Genomic DNA, 27,433 nt, shown 5'->3' with positions numbered 1-27,433 from the left:
TTTTTGTTTTTTTTTTTAAGAAAAATACAATAAATCAGCATGCATGTCAAAATAAAAAGTACAATTTTTGTTTTAAATATAAAAGGAACTTTTTCAAATCAGGGCCTAAAATGAAATTAAGTTGTATATTTATATATATAATTTATCTATATAGTCATATACTTTTTCTTTTTTTCCAGCCCATCTCTAAAATAAATCATTCTTAAGAAACCAGAAAGGACTTGATCAATATTTGTATCAGACACTCAGAAATGACTTCGGGAAGCTTTGTAGTTATGTGCAACCAAAGACTGACAGCAAAATTTGATTATTAACCTTAAAATAAGTATGTTTTGACTATGTCTATTAGTGTTTTAATTAGTCTGAAAGATACATGTCCCTCATAAATTTTAGCTTTTTCAAATTACAAAATTAAGTGTTCCTGCAATTATGTCCCAAAAGTCTTCAAAACACCTGTCCATAAACCAAATGCATCAGAAAATGAAACCAATATCAGTTCCCTTTACAATACTTACAATGGTTTTGTTTTTTTTCTTTAAAAAAGTAATTAGAGAGGACATTACAATATCTTACAAACACTTAAGAAAATAATCAAACGCATAGTTATTTTAAGAGATATCGGATAGAAAAGCAATCCACAGAAGGAATGGCTGGGAAACTTCATTAAAGCAAAATAACTTGTTTGAAACCCAACTGATTGGAACTATTCATAAGATCTATTGTAGACTTAGATTCATGAATCAATTTTGCAAGAGAGTGAGAAGAGGAAGACTCTGTGATTTAACTACCATTGTCAAAACACTTGAAATAAACTTTAAGAAATGCATCATAATTAGCATTATTATAACATGGCAGTATAGATCAAGATACAAATGACATTTACTGCTTCCAGGTGTCAACACCCACATCACCAACACTTCTAGCCTTATCTAAAGTTATCTGATGTACAAATGTCAGTCATTGGTGTGACTATTTGAAAATCTGTATATTTATTGCTGACCAAGGTGTTTAATAAGACAGGAAGTCTGCATGTGATCCAGCTTACTGATTCACATGTTCACGTCATTGTAAATCATCTGTACAAAACCACCAAATCAACTTGAGTCCCATTAAAATATTTTCCTAAACCATATATTAGCTGAAGAGTATATGATTCTGTTTTAATATTGTGCTACAGCTATAATAATAACGGCCAAATTAAATTTCGAGAGCTTTTTATGCCTAATTAAAGCAATTTGTTCCCCAGACTACCTAAATGTTGACACACAGTTTATGAGAGAATAATACAAAGAAGAAATAAATCGATAATGGCACAGTACCCAATGGGGAAAATATGAGGCCACAGCATAAACAAAATAATAATAAAAAAAACAACAATAAATACAACAGACTGGTACAGAAGTCAAATCTGGAGCAAAGAGTGTGAGCTTTCCGTTTCCCACTCTCTCTGTTGAGATGGGATGGCTTATGTTTGCAATGGTAACGTACAACATTACCAGGACACCAGGGAAGAGAATTTGAACTGTAAAGTATGCTTCAAGACTTCCTCTCCTTGCAGTTTTAAGTTTGGACATCCCTTTCAGAGTCAGTGGAAATAAAAAGCAATTTATTAGTTTGCTTTTTAGCTGTAATTTTCTTCACATTTCCAAATGAAAAAAAAAAAATCTGACATGATGCATTTTTATTGTCTCTTTTCTTTCTCTTTCTTATAAAAAGTCTCAGAGGGGAAACAACCTTGACTGCATACAATGTTTTTTAAAAAAATAAAAAAGTAAAAGTGTTCAGTCGGAGTCACTGCTATCTGAAGTGGAACCACTGGAGCTGCTGCTGCCCGAGTCTGAGGAACTACTGCTGCCACTGAGCCGAGAGGGGCCCGAGCCTCCTTTCTCTGAGACCAAAGAGAGAGAGAGACAGTTACAGAATTGTCTGCATTTACATACCAAACCAAAAACAGGAAACATTTGTGAAATGAACAAAATGCACGGTGATTAGCAATACATTTAATAAATAAAAATAAAAAAGCAATACATTTCATATGCTGATAAACCCTATCAGTTTTAAATAGAAGAAAGCAATTCAAAACATTAAGTCAGAAAGTTGACATATTTTGGTAATTACTTAAATACAGTGACAGCAGTGCAGTCTGGCATCTAGCTATGTGTGTAGGCCAAGAGTGCGCACTTACGTGGAGGTTTCCTCTGTTTCTTCTGTAAACAGGACTTGACATATCGCTCCAGCTCACGCAAAGTGGAAGGTTTGAGCGTCTCAAAATCTATTTCGATTTCGTCAGGGTTGGAATCCCGCAGTGAAGGCTCTCTGGACTGAATGATGTGGACCACCCTGCCCAACTTCTCTCCAGGCAGTCGGTTGATGTCGAGGCTCAGTTGCCGTTTTTCATCGTACGTCATGGGGAGCATCATCTCCTCATCAGACTCGTAGCCTGGCCCTCTGCCACCCTTCTTTGGTTGCCTGTGAAAGTTCCATCCATACAGCAGAAACTCTTTAGACCTTAATTGACTGTTTTAGATTCAATCCATAAAACAATCCCAGAACATCACAAAAAAAAAAAAAAGCAAACCTGTTGCCTGGTACAGTGCTGTTAGCCTTTCTGGCAGGACCCTTTTTCTGCTGGGCTGGTTTCGGTGGCTGTCCTGCAAAACACGACAAAAAAAAAAAAAAAAGCAAGCCTGTTGCCTGGTACAGTGCTGTTAGCCTTTCTGGCAGGACCCTTTTTCTGCTGGGCTGGTTTCGGTGGCTGTCCTGGCTTGCCTTTTTCCTCTGGCTTGGATTTGTTGTGCTTGTTCTCTTTCTTTTTCTTGTCTTTTTCTTTCTTCTCTTTCTTTTTCTTTGGTTTACTTACAGGGGCCTGAGAAAGAGCGGCTAACTGTTCGTGGACAGCTTTCAGCTGGGGAGAGCCAAGAAGGGGGTGTTAGTGATCTGCTCCAAGTCATCACTTATTGTACATGACATTTACATTCGATCATCAAAGAGAACTAAAGACTTCATACAGTTTGGTTTTCCAGTGCCAAAGAAACAAATGTATTCAATTATAAAACAAAACATGCAAAACAGCTGCCATTACTAAAATGCAGTAATAATAATAATAATAGTATAATAATTAAGTTAATACAATAGTAACTAGTTATATTATTTTTTATTATTATTATTTATTTATTTATTAAATACAGTATCTTCCAAAATTCTTAACACTGGACAACCAAAAATCATTCATGCCTGTTATTATCTGTGATTCCAAGAATAGAGTGCATGTCAGAATGAAACAATGAAAAGAATATCAAGAATAGGACATAAGGTTTTAGAAGCAATTCTGCCCTTTACAACTAGAAGTAAAATGGTTACATTTACATATTTTAAAAAAACTACACAAACCATTTGTGCCTAGCAATGCCTCTGCTGTTTACTAAATATGGCTCAATGAAAAACAAATCACAACCAATTAAACTGATATTGGCAATAACAGCATTACAATGCAGATTATCAGTATCTCTGTTCTGATGCATATCAGCGTAACTGATATTTACAGAACAAACCAAAACAGTGACAATGCCAGACCGTTACACCCCTATTAACCACAAAGCCATGGTAAGAATAGAAGAATACCATCAGACTAGTGTCTCATGCTATGAAAACAGTCCTTATAAATACATATTAATGGCATAAATGTAGATAAAGGGCAGTTAGAGCTTCGCACTATTTTCTGGAACTAGCAAGAGTTTGTCTAAATGCAAAGCAAGCCAACATGAACAAAGTTCTCGCTCCACAAACACACACACTTTTATCTATTCATTCCCAAAACTTCCAGCACTTCCATCCTAAACATACACGTCTGGATTCCCAACACCACCCAACAAAGTCAATATTTTTCTGCTGCTTTTAACCCTCTACCGCTGATCTCACTATCCATATCAAACGCTTGATCATCTAATACAAAAAATGAAAGCAACTGTACAGCTATTACACAATGTTCATAGGCAGGGACAGGGAAATGAAAAGTAAAATCACCTGATTATTCTTGGTGCACCCGTTTTTTATCCCCTGTCTGCTACCAATGGGGTGCTCCAAAGAGATACACTGGTAAAGAAAATGTCAAGGGAAGAAAGTATGATATAGAGCTCAAATAAGACAAACAAAGCCACAAAAAAATGCTACTAGATCTACGTTTAGGCATTCTGGGATGTAATGCAAAGCAGTATATACAGCTGGTTGCGGTAGAGGGTTAAAACGCAGCTCTACGTACAAGTACACAGAAAGGTGCTTGCTGTGAAAGAAGAGGAGGGGTTATTTTAAGTGGAAGCCCCTCCGGGTCCTTCAGAGCATGAACATTGATTGAAGCAGTCATATGTGGGTATGGTGTGAAAAGGATAATCAGAAGGGCCGACACATATCGGGAGGCCTGAGAGAACATCTCTGAGCCTGGAGAGGTTAAGGGTACTTGATCCTTGTTTTGAAACCCACCTGTTCCGCACCCACCTGTTCCTGCAGCTCGGCGAGCCGGGTGGCCCTCTCCTCCTCGGAGTCGGAGCTGTCAGAGGTGGAGGAGTCGCCACTGCTCTCACTGCTGACAGTACTCTTACTGACCACACCGGCCCCGCCTACACCGCCTGCCCCGGCCACCTCCACTGGCTCATCAGGCATTTTTGCAAAACGCATTTCAAACACATCCTGAGAAACAAAAACAAAAAAACACAATGTCATTAAACAATTCAATATTTTAAATAAAGAAATTAAAAGACATTGCCAAATTAGATGGGGAAAAAAACACACACCTGCAGCTTTCTGGCCATAGCAACCACCTCATGATCAGGTGGGTTGTACTTGTAACAATTTGAGAACATTAATCTGACATCTGCAGCAAAACACTGTGCATCTTGGTATTCTCGACTGTCCATTTTTTTCTGCAAGCAAATAAAAAAAATAAATAAATAAAAAGATTAGATTCAATAACTAGCTGAACCACAATTCCTTGTAACAAACGTTAATTTGTCACTTTGTGGGCATTACAACTTCGTGTGCAAATTCAACGTACTTTCACTGTGCTCAAGTCCATGGGGTGTTTGATTATGTCATGGTAGTCATGTAGCTCGAGAGCCTCTGCGTCGACAGGCTTGTAAAAAGGCCAGGCATATGCAGCATGCTTTTTCGAAAGCATTTCTTTAAGGATGACCTCGCAGTACTTGAGCTGCTCTGAAAGCCTGCCCTTTTTGCTTCCGTGTACGCCTAGTTCTCCATCCTCAAAATCCTTTTTAGGGGGTTTGATGGGGCGACCAGTGCTCTCTCGCCTGGATGCCATCTTGCCCTGTTTGCCTTCTGAAAGAGGGGTGGGTGACTGGCTCCTGCTGGCGGTGATGGCAGAGGTAGTAGGGGTGGTTGTGTCTGCTTTCCTCTTTACCCCCTTCTTCTAGGAAACAAAAAAAAAACACACAGGGGAGACACAAAGCCGATGGTGAGGCAATGTCAGTGTATTTATATTGAGTGATATTCTGAGAGGTCCTGCAACTTACTTTGATCGTGGGTTGCGATGGAGGCATGCCAGGTATCACGGCGGCAGTGGTTGTGTTCTGTACAGCTGGTAAGCTAGGAGTGATGGTGGGCACTGGAGCTGGAGATACGACTGCTGTCTGTGAACTCGGTGAGGTGGCACCAGGGAAAACAGAAGTGGGCGAGCCAGAAGAGACTGCCCCATCCTGCTGACCTGCATTTATATTATTAGAAAAATAATTATTTGTTTTCTGCTAATGCATGAATGTAGAATGTTATGATCAATTCATCATGCAGACTATTTATATTTTACCAGGCCCTGCTGGTTTGCGGCCTTTGCCCTTTGGGGCAGGAGGAAGAAGCTCAACCTCCTCCTGAGGCATCAGGGCCACCTTCTGAAGGAAGATCTTCTCTAACGCTTGTGCCATCAACACAATGTCATCTGTAGGCTGGGAAAACCAACAAGGAATAAACATGGATTGCATTTGCCAAAGCAGCCTCTCCTCCAAACATGTACAGTGTAATCATGTTGAGTTTTAAACCAGATTGTGCCAATCCATACCTTGTTGTAAATATAACAGTTTGTGAACATCGTGTTGAAATCCTGCATACACTCGCTTGCACTCCAGTAGAACACATTCTCCAGTCTTTTCTTGATGGTGCCCATGTCCATTGGATTCTTTATGATCGTGTGATAGTCCTGGACACCAAAAAAAAAAGGGCAGAAAGTCTTTAAAACAAACTAAAGCTTCAACGTCACATACTAATATAAAACCAAACCGGAACAACTAAATGACAAGCTCTCATTCTCAAAAAAAAACGAAATTAACAGAACCTAGATTTGTAAAATTACAAATAATTTCATTAATAATTTTATTCAAAATGACGGACTGTAAAATAACTCATGTATATTACATTGAATGTTTTCTATCACATCCACTCACCGGAAGACCAAGTTTAAGGGCATCAACAGGCTGGTAGAAAGGCCATGCAAACTGGTGCCTCCACAGTGTCTTGACAACTACATTTTGCATGTACTGCAGCTGGTTAGTCTTGCGGCCAGGTTTGGTAGGGTTGGTCGCCTCAGGTGGAGGAGGGTTGGTGATGGCAGGAGCTTCTGGGGTTGCTGAAGTGACCGTTGACATTTTGGTGAAAAGGGGGAAAACAGCTTAATGAGGAAGGGATCTTTATTACTCCGCACAGGCAGACTTATTTTTGATTCTCAATGTGCTTTCTCTTTATGTTTTTCGGTTCCTCTCTCTTTAAGCTCTTCAGTCATCTGAGAGGGACCACATCCCATTGCAGGACCCGACCTTTGACCTAAAAACAAGAAACACTACATAAGTCATAAAAGCATTATGCTGTTTAAACAATACTGCAACTGCATTAAAATCACTTTAGAAGTAACAATGAATTGAGAGCAGCGACATTTTTTGTGTACCTTATGCGTTGAGGTACATTCAAGTGAAACATTATCAGAAAAGAAAAAAATCTACAGGTTGATTAATAATAATAAAAAAAATAATAATTCATTACATTTATATAGCGCTTTTCTAGGCACTCAAAGCGCTTTACATTGTCAGGGGGGATCTCCTCATCCACCACCAGTGTGCAGCATCCACCTGGATGATGCGACGGCAGCCATAGTGCGCCAGAACGCCCACCACACACCAGCTTATAGGTGGAGAGGAGACAGAGTGATGAAGCCAATCAGTAGATATGGGGATTATTAGGAGGCCATGATGATCAGAGGCCAATGGGCAAATTTGGCCAGGATGCCGAGGTCACACCTCTACTCTTTTCGAAAGACATCCTGGGATTTTTAATGACCACAGAGAGTCAGGACCTCGGTTTAACGTCTCATCCGAAGGACGGTGCTTGTTGACAGTATAGTGTCCCCGTCACTATACTGGGGCGTTAGGACCCACACAGACCACAGGGTGAGCACCCCCTGCTGGCCTCACTAACACCTCTTCCAGCAGCAACCTAGTTTTTCCCCAGGAGGTCTCCAATCCAGGTACTGACCAGGCTCAGCCCTGCTTAGCTTCAGTGGGCAACCAGTCTTGGGCTACAGGGTGATATGGCTGCCGGTAGTGATTAGTTGGAGACAGATCTGAATGTGAGCTTGCAGCCAATTATATGAAAGGGATGGGGTTTAAGCAGAATAAATGACTGGAAAAGTCTGGCATACATCTCATTTTCAATTTAAATTTTACTGTCAGAACTTCTCCCAAAAATTGCCTTGCAGCCCGTAATGTACAATGCCATCAATACACGTCAAAACACCCAAACAACACAATTACAATCTAATAAACACCAATAATACTAATAACAACAACATGTAAAATACATAACTGGCTGTAACATATCAAAATAACCACTTTCAGGTTTTCTGGAAGCCAATCTTTGAGCAAATACATAGTCTAGCCAATCATGTTTTAAGCTGAACAGAGAGTCAGCTATGCCATGCCATGTACAGATTCCATATTGTACAAGACTCTGTATTATAGATTGAAAAAAAAAACAAGCGACATCACCACAGTGAAGTATGTCCATTCACCGGAAGATCAACTTATGACATTTTGATTTAAAAAAAAAAAAAAAAGTTTAAACATTTTTTTAAAGAAACATGCATGGATGAGCCAATTTATAAGGGTATAGGGTATTTTCATGTCAGACCACTCTCCCCAAAACAAACAACTGGGTCTCAATTTGTAAACAATCCCATGTGTAAAAACGGAGCTATTAATACATTAGCTCACAGGTAATAACATGCATTCATTCTGAGCTGGAAACACTACAATAGTGGTTTCTGTTGTTGACATGTCAAATAACACCCTATTTTCAAATCCTTCCTGAAAGCATTTACTTAAGAAAATTCTGTCGTGATTTAATCTTTTTGTTGTTCCAAGCCTGCATGACTTACTGTTGTTTGTAGAATACAAAGGAAGACAGGCAGAATGACAGTCTTAGTCACCATTCACTTATTATATAGAGACAAAAAAAAGATTCAATTTAAGTAAATGGTGACTTAGACTTTTTTCTAAAAATAAAAAAAAGTCATAGGGGTTTAGAACACCTTGGGTATGAATAAGTGATGACAATAGTGTGAACTACATATCTAAACTACACATTTTCATCAGCTAATCTTAATGAGCGCACATGTGTTTAGTTTGAAACCACTGCAGCAGTCACAGAATTACCGCGTAAACAATCATGCTGCCCCACCGGACTAGGTCCACTCATTATTTCCAAATAAAATTAGCTCTTTTCAAAATAATAAAAAAAAAAACATAACAGCTAAAGTATTTAAACTTAGACGGCTATATCCACCACTAGATTATTTCTCATCTAAGTTAACTGCTTCACACATATACCACAACTATGAGAGCAATTAATCAAACTGAATTGTTTCCAACACATCCTTCATATTTCTCTAGCCTCCGACCACAAATATAGCCATAAGATAGCATATTTACAAAATAAATGCCTCCTGTTGTATTTGTGCATGTGGTGGAGGGAAATAGAGCGGGCGCTCTGAACTGAGCAGCTGATTAGCTTTAGCACACAGTCAGTCACTCACGTAAAGATGGCGCGCAGCTGCAGCAGGCTAACCGAGTTAGCATCCACACTGACCGCCTAAACACCTTCCCAAGTTCCTGTAATTCACTCACACCCAAACGTAATATACAGAAATAGAGATTGTAAATAAATAAAGAGGCATATAACGGCGTAGCGGGCAAACAAGTGAATTTGCCCATGTTATTTCAGCGAGGCTTTGTTGTACTGTCGCTTTGTTGAAAACAACTAGCCACTTGCTAACGGCTTCTCGTGAGATTCACTAATTGAACGCGAACTCTATTAAAATATTGACATAAAATCCATATTACTATGTTAAAATGCGTTGTTTAAATAAAAATGTAGCACATTACTCACTCAGGGGCTTCAGAAGAAGGGCTAGCGTGTGGTGATCCCAGTGGCTCGTCGCTTGCTTGGAGGCTGGGCAGCAGCACAGAGATGAGGTACACGGAGTGTTGTGCGCATGCGCATTGGCGCGCTATGTCCCAAAAAACAATATTTGTTCTTTTTTATTTAATTGTATACCATGGTTCTGTAAAAGGCACAATTTACATCTTAGATATGGAGTCAGACTCAGAGCCAGGCCTGTTGTCAACTTCCTGCTAACAGGAACAAATTATATCAGAATTATTTATTCATTTCTTTATACATGTCTCTGTTTACTATAATGAAAATTTATATATTTTGATGCCTCTTTGTTGTTTATAGTGTGATGATATAGCTACGTTTTTTGGAATAATAATTACACGGTCAAAAATATCTGGTAGATCTGCTTACAAGTAAATAAAAGATAAAAGAGCTTCTAAAAGCCTCTAGCTCATTATAAAAACTGACCTGCCACATGGTGCACGGTCTATCATCTCAGCGTTTGAAAAAAAGTCCCTCTTGGTCCGCCGTTGAGATCTGCGCATGCGCAGTAGTTGTTACTGCCTCATTACCGCCTGAGCCTGTGGTGGAGAGGCGCTCATCCACCATAGTATTCAGCACGATCACTAACTCATTGCATGATCAAAACGGCCTGTCGCGCGATTCATGAACAAATCTTTATCCAAAGCCAGCATTGGAGTCATCCCATAAGCCAAGAACAGCTTTTATTACCACCTCAGCAGCCGCCGGTGAGTGAGTTTACTCGCTGCTTTTGTTGTCTGAATGTATGGACAGAGAGTGAGAGAGGCATGTGTGCAGAGAAAAGATCCATCAATCTTTACTGTATTTAATGTATTGGGGATGGGACGGATGACTGAAACGATCGCGGTAAACCATGACTTTAGACACGAAGATGTGTAAATTACACGGATAAATGAGTTGCAGGTGCTGTATCGTTTCTCTGAGGCCCTGCGTCTCTCGGATAGCCTAGCTGCTAACAGTAATGGTGTTTTTACAGATCTTCCTGACACAGACACGAGCTCTGTAAGTGATATCTAGATTTTAGCGTTGGTATTTATCCAGGTGGTTTTAGACTTTAGTCAGTTTCCCAGTGCCATTAGTCTTGTCATTAATGTTGTGCAGACGAAACACTGTTTTATATCAGACTTTATGATTATTTTTTATATAACTGTTTTGTTCTTTTATGTGTATACTAGTATCATATTATATGCTTTAGGTGGCGTATACAAAGTATGTGTGTACAGGTGTGCGTTATCAGTTTATCCAGAATCTGAAAGATTGTGAAATTATACAAGTTGTTCATTTAATTATTATTTTTTTTAAATAATTTTAATTTACTCTTATTACCTTCTTTATCTCTTTACATACCCTTGGTGCTTTATATTGTGTGTTGCCTCCTCCAGCATCAGTGACTATGAGTCCTGAGTGGTAAAGCTGGGATCTTAACATAATATAGTGGGGAAGAAGTTAAAAGTACAGAGCATGATGGGAAACTAAAATACTTAAAGCACCTGGATGCTTTTTTTCAGAGGGCCGATTAACAGCCCTTAACAAACCAGGTACTCATACACTATCATAAAAGGCTACAAAACAGTCAGTGACGCCAAAAGAGCATAATAATGAAAATTATTATTTGTGTGAACTAAATGCAGTTACTATTTGTTTTGTAATCTTTACATATGTTCCACATTAAATAGCTTCATTGGGACAGTACAAAGTGAACAAAATGCTATTAAATATTTCTATATAATATATATTATTATATTAAAAAAAAATTGTATGTGCGTGTGAGAGAGAGAGAGCCAGAGGAAATTAGTATGTAAATTAAAAATATATACTTGGGGCAGAACTCTATAGCATGATATTTATATTGTAAATATGTTGTGACAACTAACAAATTGACTGGCAACATGTGCTTATTAGTTTTACATGTAGCCTTTCTATGTCATCTGAAGACTAATATCATACAACTACTCATCAGGGCTTCTCTTTTGGACTGTCGGGTTGACGTTGAACTTGCTTCTGTAAACCCATTTTCTCCAACTTGGTCGTCATGGCAACTGAGGAGAAGAAACCAGACACAGAGGCTACTAAAACACAGCCAGCATCAGCTGCCTCTGCCAGCCAGAGCAAGGTAAAACATCACTGGGAACGCCTGTCTGCGACACAGTTTGGAATTGTTTTTTGCTTGGTTTTGGATGATTTTTGTATCGTGCAACGGATATACTTGTGGTATAAATGGTATAGCAGCCTTACTACAGAAATGTACCTAATACGATCTGTGACAATGTCATTTCTCTTTTCACTGTGTCATTAATGATGTGAGTTCTGCTCTATCTCAGTCAGCACCTGTGAAGCCAAACTATACCTTGAAATTCACATTGGCTGGCCATACAAAAGCAGTCTCTTCTGTCAAGTTCAGTCCAAGTGGGGAGTGGCTCGCAAGCTCATGTAAGTACTTGTACTAGTAGAGCACTAATACCTATATAAATTTGTTATGTGTTATAGAACAGGGGTTCCCTTGTAAAAATTATTTACTCACCCGCATGTTGTTCTAAACCCATAAGACTTTATTCTTCGAAACACAAAGATTACTTTAATGAATCCTCACAGGAATGAAACCCGACTTGATTTATTTGAGTTTTTTTATTTACATCTGAAGCACATCACATTTGCTATATGTTTAGATGTAAATTAAAAGCCTAAATTAAATCTGTTCATTGCATAAAGTATTCGTATCTGTTCATAAGACGTGGATTAATTACTTGGACTTTCAGTGGAGGGAAAGAAATCTCTCAGGTTTCATTAAAAATATCTTCATTTGTGTTTTGAAGATTAACCAAAGTCTTACGGGTAAATTATGACAGAAATTGCTGTTAGCTATTGACTTCTATAGTATGTATATATATATATATATAGGGCTGCAGAATTTGGTCAAAAAGAACAAGAGACCCCACTCGATGCATTTGGAAACTAAAACCTCCTTCAGTGATAAGAATCATAAAGTTGTTTTTATATTATTTCTATTGTAATAATACAATTGCACTTGAATATAAAATTATATCTGATAATTATAATAATTTTATTTTACACTAAAAGATACAAATACTAATATATCCTAAATTCTTAACTTTCAAATGTTAAACCTCCAAGATTTTACTTTAGAAAACAATTGCATGGACCTTTAAGTCTGTGTTTAGTTTACAAATTCCCAAAATGCTTAAAACCTGTCCACAAAAATGTTGAAAATTATGCAAATGTGAAAATAAAGTGGTCCTGATGCATGCCGAGTTCCAAAATGCATGTTATTGATGTTACTAACATGCAGCGATGGAGTTTGTATGGAGCAGCATTTACTGCAAACCACCACACCACATTGTAAATGAACACAGTGCTGCACTTGACTCAAACACGCAGCACATCAGACTAAATCACAGCCTTTCGCAATTTGATAATCACACTTGCCATATGGCAATTTCAGTTTTATTTTGATGGCAGCCCTATTTATTTTATTTAATTTACATTTTTATGATTCATTATTTTTTTAATGAACCCACGAAGCCCCCCTTTGAGAAACTCTGATATAGATCAATAGCTGTGTTGTGAAAGAAAAGCTATAAATTTTGGTTTTTGTGTTCTTTCATCCAGCTGCTGATAAGCTGATCAAAATATGGGGTGCATATGATGGCAAGTTTGAAAAGACGATATCTGGACACAAACTGGTGAGTTCCTGAAAAGATCCATCATTTCTTTACGAGGTGTCTAATGTGACCTGGTTTTCATTCACCTGCAGGGCATCTCGGATGTGGCCTGGTCCTCTGACTCAAACCTCCTGGTCTCAGCTTCCGATGACAAGACACTGAAAATTTGGGATGTGAGCTCTGTAAGTCAACAGCACAAGCCAAAGCTTAACTTCTGAATATCAAATTTATATAAAATATTACAGCACAATTTATGATATTCAGGGCTTTTTCTTACTCTGTTTCTTTATTTCACCAGGGGAAGTGTTTAAAGACACTGAAGGGTCACAGCAACTATGTATTTTGCTGTAACTTCAACCCTCAGTCCAACCTCATCGTATCTGGATCTGTAAGTCCATTCACAATCATTTGTCATTTCACCGTCTTGCTAATTCAGGCAAACAAACATGCTAATTATTATCTCTGGCAGTTTGACGAGAGTGTGAGGATTTGGGATGTTAAAACAGGAAAATGTCTCAAGACGCTGCCAGCGCACTCAGACCCTGTCTCTGCAGTGAGTGCTTTTATACTTGACCTATGAAGATCAAATAATCACATTCACAACTGTGTACAGTGGTGGGTGATATATTTTAAATGATCTTTTCCTGTTTGAATTGTAAATGTTTATTTGTTGCTTTGTTTTAGGTTCATTTCAACAGAGATGGCTCATTGATTGTTTCCAGCAGTTATGATGGACTTTGGTGAGTGAACTTTGGCTGTGAGAATGTGTTTTTTTTTTTTTGAGAGAGAGATTGGATAAATATGTCAGGGATGTATAACTAACAACCATACATGCTTATATGTGACTTTTAAACAGCCGTATATGGGACACGGCATCAGGGCAGTGCCTTAAAACACTCATTGGTAAGTTGACCAGTCTTTTTACACAAAAGTACTTGTTCAGACCAGTTTCAAAAGCAGCAGTTTGTACCTCTAAAGTGTTTATGAAACTTGTTCTTATCAAACATGCATAACATTTATCCAAGAAAAAACTAGTAAAACAACAAAACGTATGACATCTTAAATAGGAATAAAGAGATTTAAAGAATAAAAAGGGATTAAAATGTATACATGTGCAAATTTTTTATTAGATGATGACAACCCACCTGTTTCATTTGTGAAGTTCTCCCCCAATGGCAAATACATCCTGGCTGCCACTCTGGATAAGTGAGTCCTTATTGTTCTAAGCCTTTTATGCTGCTCATTCTTAAAAAAAAAAAACTGTAGTTGTGAAATAATTTCTATTTATCCATGGCCTTTGAAAAGACACTTGCATTCCCTTTGTGTTTTAGCACTTTGAAGCTTTGGGACTACAGCAAGGGAAAGGTAAGATTTTTTCTGTTTAGTTGGGGCATTGTTTTAATTTATAAAAATAATGCTTAATCTGTGTATAACAATATGATTTTTTCTTGTTTAGTGTTTGAAAACATATACCGGTCATAAAAACGAGAAGTACTGCATATTTGCTAATTTCTCTGTCACTGGTGGAAAGGTATGTTGGAACTACACTATACTAATCAGCTGCTAAGCACATCACACTAAACACTGACATTGAGCATACTCATTTATGGGTTTTTTTTCTTTCGTTTTTTTTTTCACAAAAGTGTTCACTGAAATTTCCACATTTTGGTGGAAAAGGTTTTAAAGATTTTGCTTTCTCTTAAGTGGATTGTCTCCGGCTCAGAGGACAACATGGTCTATATTTGGAACCTTCAGACCAAGGAGATCGTACAGAAACTACAGGGGCACACAGGTAGGAACAAGAAGTTGGAATTTTAACTCTGGAAGCTTAAAGGGATAGTTCACCCAAAAATGAAAATTCTGTCATTAATTACTCGCCCTCATGTCGTTCCAAACCCGAAAGGCCTGCGTTCATCTTCGGAACACAAATTAAGATCATTTTGATGAAATCCGAGAGCTCTCTGACCCTCCATAGACAGCAAGGGTACTACCACGGTCAAAGCACAGAAACGTAGTAAGGGCATCGTTAAACAACCTATAGCCCATATGACATTAGTTGGTTCAACCATAATTTTATGAAGCTACGAGAAGCTACTTTTAGTGCGCAAAGAATACAGAAATAATGATTTTTCTCTCCTGGGACAGTCCGCTGCCTTAATTATTTTTGCGCATAAAAAGAATTCTCACAGCTTCATAAAATTATGGTTGAACCACTGATGTCACATGGACTATTTGAAGCCCTACAGTTTGAACACTTCCTGCGAATCGTTCCAGCTGAGCAGTACGAAATTTGACAGATTTATTTCGGTCATACTTTTTGTCATTAATTTATTCTATTTTAATTCATAGTTTATTGTTGCCGTTTAATTTATACACACACTTACGTACATGTGTATGTGTGTGCACGCAATTCTAATGTTGTGAGAAAATAATTTTGTCCTGTTTTTTTTTGTAGATGTAGTGATCTCAACCGCATGTCACCCCACAGAAAACATCATTGCATCAGCAGCACTAGAAAATGACAAAACCATCAAACTTTGGAAGAGCGACTGCTAAGCCTCAGGCTTATTTTACTTTATTATTTTGTTAATTTTGTACTATTCATTTTGTGTGGGGGGGGAGAGACCTTTTTTGTTTTTCATTTGAAAGGTCACGCTAGACCATTCACACTGACATCAGGGCTCAGCAAGAGGACTGGCGAAAGCGCACTAGCCCGACATACAGTACCCTCTCCTAACACAGCACCCCTCTGTCCGCTCACGTGAACTAAAGCAGTCACTTTCTCTCTGCCTTGCCGCCAGCTCTCGTTCATCAGTTTAAGCATCCAGCAAAACTTTTAACCAGTCTGTAAATTTAGGCAGCTTTGTTTGAACTCCACAGACGTATTAGGACAAAGAGAGTGTTCTTGTCTTTTGGGGGTTTTTTTCCTGTAAGTTTTGTAGAATGACATCTATCTGTCTATCAGTGGTTTGCACACTTCCTGATGCCAGCAGAATGCCTTGGGCACATTTTAAGTGGCCATTTTAACAAATGTTTGGAGTATTACAATTTCTCTGCCTGTATTTGTGGCAGTTATATGAGCAGTTTGCAGCTTCACTCCATTTATTTGGCCGAAAAGAGGTTTCACAAACTTCTCAGTTGTGAACGCCTCAAAGACTTACATTGACTTACCAATGTCAAATCAAACCTCTATGTATGAAATGTGTTGTCTGGCAGAAGGGTGTTTTGAACGTCCACTATTTCATGTTTATTTCTGTACAGCACAAAAATGCAACTGTTATATCAGCAATTAAAACAATTCATTGTGTTATAGTTGCTAAGCTAGTTGTCAGACATCGTTTATGGTTTTCAGTGGCTCAATGTCATCTAGGCAGTGCTATCAATAAAACATTCTCTTTTGTTATATAACCCTATAGCAGTCGCAGACATAATGTATGCCAAAACTTCACTTTATTCCTACAGCTGTAACTACCTGTAACACCTCTGTTCATATCAGTTTTGGTGCTTATGAAAAATAAAACTGTACAATATATCTGGATGGAACAGCACCTTGGTCAGAGCTTTTAGAGAAAGTATCACTTAAAAGAAAAGGTTTCTAGTAGACTTCAATTACACAAGCAACAAATGTTCATTCTGAGATACAAAAACCATTCTTACCAGCACAATCTGGTAAAACACATTTAGTTTCTAATTATGATGTGGTTTCAATTACACAACTTATGCAAGGAGGAGTGTTGCTGTGAAGTGGATATACTATAACCTTTTATCTTGTGACCAAAAGCAGTCTGGATGTATTTAGAGCCTTGAGATGTTTCTGTATCTGACACTTTGTACATACTTGCAGCTTCTCTGTTCTTTGATACGTTTACCTCTGTTCTGTGGTCTTATTAACTGTGTCTCAAGTAGGTGATAGTACTTTAAGAGTACTTTTTATTTTTCCTGCTCGATGTGGATGATGGTTTGGCATTAACACATCCTCTGCCTCTGGACTCTCTGTTCTTGACCGGATTTCAAGTGCACTGCAGTGATGACAAGGGCCGCATGAGGAATTCTATCTGTATTGCATTTAGTCACTTTGGACATGACCTGTGACTCAATAAAGAATTTTTTTTTTTACCTGTATCCAGCACAATGTCATCCATGAATTTATACAATCGATATAGTTAAAAATGTACTCTGCTCAAGGTGTGAAACACAACGTTGTTTCGACACTATTGGTATCTAGGTTTATAGAAGGGGTTTATTATGCGATCATAACCGGCTGAATTTACATTATTCCACAGGAAATAAGGACACTGGTGAAATAAGGTGGATCTCGTTCTTTGCTTTCAAAGTGTAATTTGTCAAGCCATGAGCTGCTCACAATTTAAAGTAGTTAAACTACAATACAATGTAGTATTTTGAATAGTTGTACGCTACAAGGTTTACTTAGGTAGAAGTAGCTTACTACAATATAGCTTACTGTATAAATATAATTATGCAATGTAATTTAATCATATCAATAAAGCTTTGTAGGACAGAGGGTTTTTGAAAGAACAAACATCTTGTTTAGGGGGACAGTCAAATATAGACCTAACTAAAAACTAGAATTCTGCCTAATTTATATAATGGACTCTATGCACGGCACATAGCCTACGTATTTCATATAGACATACTGATGAACTACATAGCCTGCTACACAAGAACTTAATAAATTCAGTTTTAAATCTGAATGTTTTGTAAACTGTCACGTTTCAGAAAGCATGTGAACACAATTTCTCCTTGCGCTTAAGCGGACACATCAGTAGGTTTAGGGTTAGGTGTGGGGGAGGGGTTAGGATTGCGGTTTAATATAAAAATACCAATGCGCTGCAGTTCGGGTAATATGTTCGAGTGCAGCCCATGACACGCAGCGGCAGCGCTTCACTCTGAAACATACAGCACATTTGTTTATTTGCTGGGAAACCACCAAAATAAAAGCAGTGTAATATTTGAAATTGAGCAGAGATGCACCGATTGACCATCGGCCATAAATCGGAATAATAATAATAATCATCTTTTTTTTATTTCAGAGAACCCAAAGAGGAGAAAATGAAGAGTTCAGATGCAAAAGCCTAAGTGCCCTCTGAAATATTAGCATTTTAAAATTAGCATTTTTTTATCAGGCTCCTATATTTAGGTTCAGTTATTTCACTTTAATGGCATAGAAAAGGACCTATACATTGCCATTAAAGTAAAATTACTGAACCTAAGCATAGGAGCCTGATAAAAAAATTTTAGAAGAAAATTTCAGAAGGCACTAAGAGGCTTTTGCATCTGAACTCTTCAAATACATTAGCAGGCAGAGCAAGCTCACTGTTCACAATGCGCGAAGTATGAATGTATCTCTGAGAGGAACTGACTGTCTTAAGAAACAGTTTAGATGGCATTTTCCTTTCATCAGTATAATGCATTGTGTTTACAGTGGTAATCAAGGAAACAATGCATCACTGCTGTTCCTTAAGCGCCACCTGTTGACAGAGAGTGAATTTGCATTTTCATTCAGCCCATCTGCTGTTTGGGATGTTTTGTGTAGCCTTATTTCACAAAGCTAAAGTCAGACCATTCTGTTTTTGAAATTATACAGTCTAATGTAGATGTTTTTCTATCTCTTTTCTCTTTTTTTTCTTTTTTTTTTACAATGTCCTTATTTATATATTGTATAGTTTGTATTTTATATATTTTTTAAACTGTATTTATCTGTATTATGTCTACTGTTAGTGTTAAGTGTTAACTGTATGCACCAAGGGTCTGAGAGTAATGCAATTTCAATTCTCTATATGTATGTGCTGTACATGTGGCAGAATTGACAATAAAGCAGACTTTGACTTTGACTTTGACTAGATCAAAATATTGGCTAATAAAGCAACTAACCATATTCTTCATGCACTCATATTTTCATTCTTTCTTGTCTTTTGCTTAAATAAAAGACATTAAAAATCAGTATTGGATTCTGCCAAGAAAAAAAATTAAGATCAGTGCATCCCTAAATTTATGAATGTTTGAAATGAAGAAATTAAGATTTAAATGTTAGTATTGTAGCTACCTTTGGACGATAAAGTTCTCTAATTTAAATAGCTAGCTGAGTTAATGTCAGTTTATTTATTTATTTATTTATTGTGCAACCGTCTTATTTATTTCATATGTAATTTGTTCTATGTCATAAAGCTATGCCGTTTCTGTGTGAATGATCGGTGGTGGAATTGGCTGTGATGCAAGGGGCACCAGCTAAAATCTTGCCTAGGGCACCAAATTGGTTAGGGCCGGCCCTGGGACACATACTAAATTACCTCAAAATTCTAGTCAAGTTTTCTCATAAACACAATTGGTTATGTCTTGAAGAGAAGGTAATTAGAAAAAAATCTAATGTATATTATTATGTCTGTGCATTCAGTCTTAAAGTGACAGCAACCTATAAATATCTGGCAACAACAAAACAGCTTTAGCAAAGATTAATCTATATTTAATTTATACAGTAAACACTTTGCAGTGTTATTTCACACTTAATTACATTTCTGTATCTGAATATTCTTGTTAGACCTAACTTTATAATTTCTTATTATAAGACCTAACTTTATAACTAATACTTCTTATTTTATTACAAATGATTCACTTCTTTCACTGTTTTATTTATTTATTTATTTTTTAGCAGGGACAATGCAGAATAACATTGCAGATGCTCTACATACAGGCTTATAGCCAATGGCTAATGTGCAGCCACAGTCCCTGGTAAGGCTTTTAAAATAATATAAAAGCAATTCAGGTTTGTTCTGATGGTTTTACAAAGCCTCTTTACATGCACATCGAATTTTAATTGAGAATCCAAAATAACACCTAAAAATTTTAAATCACTAACTGTTTCTATTACCCTTTGGTCGATCATAATTGTAAAACCACTCATGTCTTTCCTTCTGATCGAGAAACAAGCAAAAAAAAAAAATGTAATGATTTATTAAGGAAATCCCATGCAATAATTTAACTAGATTTATGATTTCAGACTTCCTCAAAGACTTTTCTTCTTTTTTGTGCACAAGATTAGCTATTCAGAGTTTTTTTCTATTTGCTATAGTAATTTGCTTTTCCTTTTTTGTGCACCAAGTTTGCTGCTTAATGTTTAACTAAACTTGACCCTCTGAAGCTGAATGGTTTGTGCTGTTTTTCCTCACTGGGGCTGATTTGGAGCATCTTCCAAATTAATACATGTAAAGAAAAATTGAAGCACTGCTTGCTTTTTCATAAAAATAATTTCGGATTTCTCTTCTGCCTTCCCTATGTTACACTACCTGACTCCTGAGCTATTCCTGACATTTGTCCCTGTTGAAACCATTCATGCTGTAAGATCTCCTCTAAAGTTGCTCTCTCTGCAGGATCACGAGTCAGGCACCGGTTTATCAAATCCTGGCATTCTGTGCAGGTTTTCACAAGAGAGCTGGTTAGTCACGTATGTCACGCTAACGTTGAGATGTATGAAAATCTCTATATGTATAGAACAATTCTATAGTCTTTGTGTTACTGGTAGTTATCAGTTCACTTACCTCTGGATAATGTGTGGTCGATCGTCACATTGGCTATCATTCTGTCAAATGCAGTCTTAAAAGGCTTATTTCCAGTGACCATTGAGTAAAGCACGGCGCCCAGACTCCAGACTGTTGTTGGGCCTGCGTGATATTCACTTGGGTACTCAGGTGGGCGGCAACCTCCTGTTCATTGAAGCAAGAGATTTTTACATTGAACAAGCATTTTATTTTTCTGTTTTTACATATCTATTCTTATAAATAGTAAACACATCATATGATCATTAAATCAGTACACAGGAGACTGAAATCTTATTAGAGCTTATTGTAAGCATTAAGACAAAAAGCCAACTCACCTAAATGTCCATTTTCAAAGCCAGAAGGATTGACGAGGCAACTGCCACCAAAGTCTATTAATTTGAGTTCCATTGTCGATGTATTGACCAGCATGTTTTCTTCTTTGATGCTGCAATGGAAGACCTCCCGGTCAAGACAGTGCTTTGCTCCGAGGACCGCTTGGATCATCAGGCCACGTGCCAGTGATTCATTTAGTCGTGGCCTGTTGTCATTGAGGAATCTGCGCAAACTCTTGCAGGGACATGGATACTCCAGGATGAGGATGTAATCATCTTCCTCTTCAAACCATTCCAGCATATACACTATGTACTGACTTAGTGGGGGCTGTTTCATCACCAGATTTATAGCCACTTCTTCAAACACTGGCTCAAAACATCCAAGCTAGAAAAACAAAATCAATAAAAGGTTAGTTCACTATGGGTATGTTTAGCCGCTTTTCCACCATCGGGCTGAACAGTTCTAAGAACAATAAGGAACGGTTCCAGTAATGTTTCCACTTGAGCTCGGCTCAGCGGTGGAAAAGCAGATTTTGATTTTCTCACAAACTTGTATTTAGATCAATTTGATTCATTTAGATATATTTATAAAGTTTTGCCAACTTACAATTTTTATATTATTGTCACTTGTCCTCTTTGGAATAAATTTGATGGCGACCTGCAAAATAATAAAAAAAGGATCAACAAAAACGGGTAAAAAGCATGGGTAAATCAATCATATTAATTAATTAATTAATATTAAAGACTGAATATTCTCATTAACACAATTTTTGTAATTATTTCAAACATGTTTTGATTAAAGCACTCATCAAACTGACATATTTGGTGAATACAGCAAAAGTGATTGTACCTTCTGGCCATCAGATTTCCGGATCCCCTCATACACAGAGCCATTGCCTCCTTTTCCAATTAACCTTCCCCATTCATAAAGTTCACCAAATGGAACTGCAAAAATACAAAAAGAGCATGTTAATTTACATGGACTTCGGTAGCAGTAGTGGGTTGGAATTGGCAGACAAAATAAACACATCTAGTACAAATCAGCTACCTGGAGACTAAATATGGATGATGTTATGTATGATAATCAAGTTCTAATCAAGTAATCTAGGAAAAAAATACTACTTGGATCAAGTACTATATTTATCAGTTATATCTGGAATGAGGTATGAGGTATCTGACATACAACAAATGTGTAAACAAAGATTTAACTAGACACAGGTGTAAAAACTAATATGTGCAAGAACAAGAAATGGCTGGCAAGCAGAAAAACATTTACGAGTAGCTGGAGGGATGTATGGAACTGGATCTCCAATGCGTCTTCTTCGCCTGAAAGCACTCCGGACAGGCCAAGGTGGCAATGTACGAGGAACAACTGGATTCTGCAGAGCCGTGGGCATGAGGACAGATGGACCTGGTTGAGGATCATCTGGATCCTGCAGAGCCATTGATTTAAATTTGGATTGATCTGGTTGAGGATCGGTTGGAACCTGTTGAGCCACTGGCTCGAAAACAGATGGATCTGGCTGAGGGCCCACTAAATTTGTGTTAGGCTGTGGCAGAAGAGGGCCCACTTCATTGTTTTGTGTTGCACTTTTTACAGTCTGCCACATTCTTTTAAATAAACCCACTGATGCCTTTCTTCTTCTGCCTTTTTTCAAAAGAAAAAAATTAAACAGAGAAACACAAGAGTTAGAAATTACCAACAGATTTCAGAAGTCAAATATTAAAGCTAGACTTCAAGAAAAAATATACATATATTTTTTAACACCAAAACTAACAACCATGCTAGCGGGGAGAAAGGAGTCGCAACGTTTGTTCTTTCAATGTAGCCTACACAAATTATATGAACCCCTACAACAATGCCTGTTCACATTATATTTTCCAACTACTATATATAGCCTAAACATTTCACAAAATTAAGTTGAAATGTAAAGGCTGCCTGTTGGTCTATTCTCCATATCGCTTGAAAAGCTTGTGCTCACACTGAAGCGTTGTAAAAGTCGCTCTATGGACAAACTTGGAGTGTTTTCTCAGGTGATAATCTTCGCTTCTACTCCGAATGCCATTGAATCGAATGGTGATCAATCAATCTACGAGCGTTCATTTACATGGCACAACTCCTGGCAGTGTGACGTCATGGAATGTTTCTTCTTCTTCTTTTCCCAAAGCATTTTTTTTAAACAATGCATTATGGGGGGACTTGCTTTTATGCTTATACTTATTTATTTATTTAAGTTAAAGGGACACAAAGCATCGTATATCTAGAAGAATATGTTATCGATACTTACACAATGCCCATCGGCAGAGGGTGAACCAACTATTTTATTTGTTAATCACTATTTATTTAATTTCTTTTATTTTCTTAAATGTGTGTATATATATAGTATTTATAGAGTTTTAGCTTTTAGTTTTAATTACTTTTTCTTATTTGTAAGTCGCTTTGGATAAAAGCGTCTGCTAAATGACTAAAAGTAAATGACTAAAAGTAAACTCTACGGAAAGGCTAAAAGTAGCCTAATGTTAATGTATTTTATTAAATATGCATCATCATAAACCGGTCGTTTTTAGGCAACAAGATATGCGCGTCATAAAATATTGTTAATCCTAGCTACTGAATTTGTATTTAACGCGATCACAATTTGATAAAAATATTATTACTAATTAACGCTTTCATTTCCACGGTTATTCGGACATGAGTAAATTACATACAGAAAGCAAGCAAAGAACATTTACAGGATCATCGAAATAACTTCAGTCTATAGTAAATTTAAGCACACAAAAACTCACGTTATAATGAAGCTAAACTGTGAAATGAATTTCATTCTTACATCGTACAAATTTCTGCGCTTTGTTGTTTATGATGAGAATTTGCACGCAAAACTCTGGCATTTCAGAGATGACTAATCTGGGCTGCGTTTCTAGATAACGATTGATCTTAGAGCTTAAGAGCGTTTTCTACGAGTCATTTTACGATCGTTCGTTATTGTTTCACGTGCGTTTCCCAAAAATGCACTTAACACAATCGCACGTAGCCGTGCTTTAAGTGCTACTTAGGAGTCGCTATCATTTATACGTATAATATTATACTTTACATAATAATATAGCCTATAATATACTTTGTATTTAAAAATATATTATAGTATATAATATCTATATAGAGACGTTAATTCCGGGTCCAATACATTGGTTTTCGTGCACGTCAGTAAGTCATTGACAGATTTCCACCCCAGTCTTTGAAGCATATTTCCTACATTACTTCTTTTATTCATTTTGTTGTTCAGTCATTTAATTTAGATGTGTATTTAAATTTTTTAAAGGTGTATTCACCCTTTTTTAATAATTTCATTAATAAATTAATTTTAAAAAAACGAGTAATAAAGTGTACAATAAAGCACAATCAAAACTTTATATTATAATCACATTGCACTTGAATAAAGTTAAAGGTGCAATCTGCCGATTGTCCTGCAGGTGACCGCATAAATCTGTCTTCTTACGATGCACTTAGGGCTTTACGATTACTCCAGAGCATCTTAATATTAAGATCAGTCGTACGATCGTTTTTACGAACTTCTTAAGCTTACGAAGCTTTTGGGAAACGCAGCCCAGGACGCCTCTGATTGACCATTGCATTCATTCATCTCTTGCTACTTTGAAACCTTTTTTTACAGTCCATGTTTGAAACGATCAGTAGTGAAAAGCGCAATAAAATAAACGTGAAATGAATTGAACTTCAAAACGGTATAGGCTATGTCTCAGCTGCACTTCTTCCATACAGAGGGGCAATCTCTCGAAGAACTGCTGATTCTGAACCCCATCATCCGACCAGTAGCCTACACGTTAATTCATACGAACTATTCAAAAGAACCGATTCTCAGAAATGAGTCAGACTTCCCAACACTAAAAAAGACAGTTGATTCACAACCAAGCCCCTTTACTTCAGTACAATCAAGATAAATACAAACAGCACTTCAAGTATCACACCACTTCAGTATTCACGTTAAACAAAATAGTAGAGGTTAATTGTCACAACACAAAAGGATTGCTCTAGCTCTTGAGTCACAGGTGAGGAACATCTCATTATGCGCATGCGCATTAATGTCACCCAGATGCCGCTGCCCTGACAACGCAGTTTCCGAGACGGGAGCGGTTGAAAGCAAAAATGTCTGCAAAAGATGAAAGCAAAGTTGGGACGGTGAAATCTGAAGAGGTATGATAACGATTACAGATAAAGCAAACTAGATAAGTAACGTTTATAAACAGAGCTTTGTTGGCTTGAGAATAGATAGATGTGTGTCTGTTTTGATTGTAATTTTTGACCGTTGGAGTTTGAGAGTCGTGGCTCTCTCAAGCCAACATAACTTTTTTGGCTTGAACTTTGTTCAACATTCTGATCGACTATTAACTTATTTATTGTTTATGATTATTCTGAGGCTCTCTTTGCATTATACCTTGAAACTTGTAAACAAGATTTCAAAATCTACATCCATACTCATACATTCATCTCAACTCTTCAATTCTCATCTTCATACTCATGATTGACAAAATTTCCATAAAAGTGTAACCAGTGCCATATCCTCTGCACATTTATATAATTTATGTAAATTACTCTGTATTCTCATCTCATTTGTATCAACAGAAAAGCAGCGACAATACACATCCTTGATATACCCCCATTATTTAAAAACATGTTATTCCGTGGTCTGTCTGAATACTGGATTCTGATTGGCTGGCAGGTATGCAGTAAAACCGTTTAAGGGTCAACTTTAGTTAGTCTGTACCCAGCAAGCAATTTTGCGTTTAAAAGACGTCTATTAGACGTCTAATATACGTCTAATAGACAACAAAATGGCAATCCATACATACAGCTTTTATTAAGAAAAATAACATTTTTAACAACTTGGACAACTTAAGACAATACAAAATGATAAAAATACAAAAGAATTAATGACAAAATAAAATGTTATAAATACAATATACTTAAATATAAATATTATGATAAAAAAATCTGGAGTTTTTTAACAACTTAAGATAATAAAAATATAAAAATTTTAAATAACAAGATATTTAAAAGAAAAAAAAAATCTAATACCTCTGGTAAATGTTGTGTGTTTTATACACATACCTCTGATGACCGAGAACAGTGTAGTCTTTTCAAATGCCTCTTTCTGCAGCGGACCACCCCCCTTCATGTTGAATTTGGACATGAGGGAATTTTTTTAAAACCCTAAAATACAGATTGAGGTGGTTAACAATTGCAGACAAATTTTGACATTTCAAAATGACCAGTCAAGGAATTATTTTTTAAATTTCTGATTTGCGTTGTAACTTATTGAGTATTGACACCACAATGTTTGATTAATGTGGCAAGATTTGTAGGCTTTACCTGTCCAGACATGATCGTATAAACCGACATATTTAGTTTCGGTTATGATTAATTAATTCAAATGTGCTCTGATTTCGGAGTTGCAGCGATAGAGCCGTCGTGTCATCTCACTCCACAATAATTCACGTTTTGAGAGTTGAGTCACTCTCCCACTCTTGATTGGAAAAAGCAACGTAATTAGCAGGTATTTCACACTCGTTCATGCGCACACCATGACAGTCAACTCAAAACTGTGTCATTCATTGATACTTAATTATAATCCGACAATTAAAAAAATAACAACAATAATGCGCTTACTTTCGTGTCGCTCTATAAGTTTACACAGAACTAGAGGAAGTCTCTTGTTAAATTCATATTGTAGGCCTAGAATACAGAACTTTGCACAGTCAAAACTAATCAAGTCTAGCAGTTTTCAAGGATTTATCAATCTGCGCCTCTGCAGTGTGTGTGTGTGTGTGTGTGTGCGTGCGCGTGTAGTAACGTTATGATGACTGATTGGATGCAGTATACATACTTGGGCTTGTTTTGTTAAACAATTAGCCTATGCAACTTATATGTTTGAAAAGCGCCAAATTGACCCCAAACCAGCCAAAATTCTGTCCACCCGCCCAAGCCAATTTTTACCCGCACAATCAAATTCAAAACCGCCCAATTCGGCGGGAACCCGCCCAATCTGGCAACTCTGGGCATGACATTTCCCGACCAGGTGCCAGACTGGGGAGAGAGGTGTTGTAATAATGTAAAATATGTGAAAATAATGTGTTTCTCCGAACAACCTAGTAAAAGCCGTACTAGCCTGTTCTAGTACACCCCCAAAACAAAAACAAAATCAAGACTTTGTAAAAGAGCATAATAGGACCCCTTTAATGCACAGGTAGTTTCAAGTCAGTTTAATCACCGTTCCATATTAATGCGCTGCTTTAATTGATGCACACAAACATCACTCGCGCGCACACACACACCGAGAGAGAGAGAGAGAGAGAGAGAGAGAGAGAGAGA

At 37.2% G+C, this 27,433-nt stretch overlaps 3 protein-coding genes and 1 long non-coding RNA gene across 7 annotated transcripts in view; 2 read left to right on the top strand and 2 right to left on the bottom strand.

The window, feature by feature from the left end:
• Positions 1–175: 175 nt before the first annotated feature.
• LOC107708359 (bromodomain-containing protein 3-like) lies at positions 176–9,516 on the bottom strand. 4 transcript variants are annotated; one of them, XM_016512558.1, is made up of 13 exons: positions 9,436–9,516; positions 6,444–6,819; positions 6,062–6,199; positions 5,813–5,948; positions 5,523–5,713; positions 5,048–5,419; positions 4,788–4,916; positions 4,477–4,683; positions 4,024–4,092; positions 2,728–2,905; positions 2,579–2,618; positions 2,186–2,469; positions 176–1,888 (listed from the first exon to the last, which is right to left on the bottom strand). In XM_016512558.1, exons 2-13 carry the CDS (start codon positions 6,642–6,644, stop codon positions 1,782–1,784), a joined length of 2,052 nt encoding a protein of 683 aa, XP_016368044.1. In that variant the 5' UTR covers positions 6,645–6,819; positions 9,436–9,516; the 3' UTR covers positions 176–1,781. The 4 variants fall into 4 exon arrangements, with proteins under 4 accessions (XP_016368044.1, XP_016368042.1, XP_016368043.1 ...); XM_016512556.1 differs by having other exon boundaries at positions 2,579–2,651; positions 2,743–2,905; XM_016512557.1 differs by having other exon boundaries at positions 2,579–2,654; positions 2,746–2,905.
• A 410-nt stretch (positions 9,517–9,926) lies between these two features.
• On the top strand, positions 9,927–17,282 carry LOC107708358 (WD repeat-containing protein 5). Its single transcript, XM_016512555.1, has 14 exons — positions 9,927–10,193; positions 11,447–11,599; positions 11,808–11,916; positions 13,114–13,187; positions 13,259–13,348; positions 13,465–13,554; positions 13,636–13,719; positions 13,851–13,906; positions 14,023–14,069; positions 14,297–14,372; positions 14,498–14,531; positions 14,623–14,697; positions 14,871–14,958; positions 15,622–17,282. The coding sequence occupies exons 2-14, from the start codon at positions 11,519–11,521 to the stop codon at positions 15,720–15,722; spliced, it is 1,005 nt and encodes a 334-aa protein (XP_016368041.1). The 5' UTR covers positions 9,927–10,193; positions 11,447–11,518; the 3' UTR covers positions 15,723–17,282.
• A 3,010-nt stretch (positions 17,283–20,292) lies between these two features.
• On the bottom strand, positions 20,293–21,126 carry LOC107708343 (uncharacterized). Its single transcript, XR_001636349.1, has 3 exons — positions 21,055–21,126; positions 20,720–20,884; positions 20,293–20,590 (listed from the first exon to the last, which is right to left on the bottom strand). It is a non-coding gene; the product is annotated as an uncharacterized LOC107708343 (long non-coding RNA).
• A 4,071-nt stretch (positions 21,127–25,197) lies between these two features.
• LOC107708341 (dynein intermediate chain 1, axonemal-like) overlaps positions 25,198–27,433 on the top strand; it is a 12,499-nt gene continuing 10,263 nt past the window's right edge. Inside the window, exon 1 of the mRNA XM_016512534.1 lies at positions 25,198–25,258. Coding sequence (XP_016368020.1) covers positions 25,211–25,258 — 48 coding nt within the window. The 5' untranslated portion in view covers positions 25,198–25,210. The remainder of the gene's footprint in view (positions 25,259–27,433) is intronic.

The sequence above is a fragment of the Sinocyclocheilus rhinocerous genome, unplaced genomic scaffold (genome assembly GCF_001515625.1).
Source record: "Sinocyclocheilus rhinocerous isolate Xijiao unplaced genomic scaffold, SAMN03320098_v1.1 scaffold1136, whole genome shotgun sequence".
Taxonomy (NCBI): Eukaryota; Metazoa; Chordata; class Actinopteri; order Cypriniformes; family Cyprinidae; genus Sinocyclocheilus; species Sinocyclocheilus rhinocerous.
The sequence above is the reverse complement of the archived record's forward strand: the minus strand, read 5'-3'. Positions and strand labels throughout refer to the sequence as shown.

Coding starts and splice junctions, on each gene's coding strand:
- LOC107708359 (XM_016512556.1), bottom strand. CDS start 6,644: ATGTCAACGGTCACTTCAGCAACCCCAGAAGCTCCTGCCATCACCAAC. Junction 5,949..6,061: donor ACTGTTATATTTACAACAAG/GTATGGATTGGC, acceptor TGGTTTTCCCAG/CCTACAGATGACATTGTGTT. Junction 2,470..2,578: donor AGCACTGTACCAGGCAACAG/GTTTGCTTTTTT, acceptor GAACTTTCACAG/GCAACCAAAGAAGGGTGGCA.
- LOC107708358 (XM_016512555.1), top strand. CDS start 11,519: ATGGCAACTGAGGAGAAGAAACCAGACACAGAGGCTACTAAAACACAG. Junction 13,188..13,258: donor CGATATCTGGACACAAACTG/GTGAGTTCCTGA, acceptor ATTCACCTGCAG/GGCATCTCGGATGTGGCCTG. Junction 14,698..14,870: donor TCTCTGTCACTGGTGGAAAG/GTATGTTGGAAC, acceptor CTTTCTCTTAAG/TGGATTGTCTCCGGCTCAGA.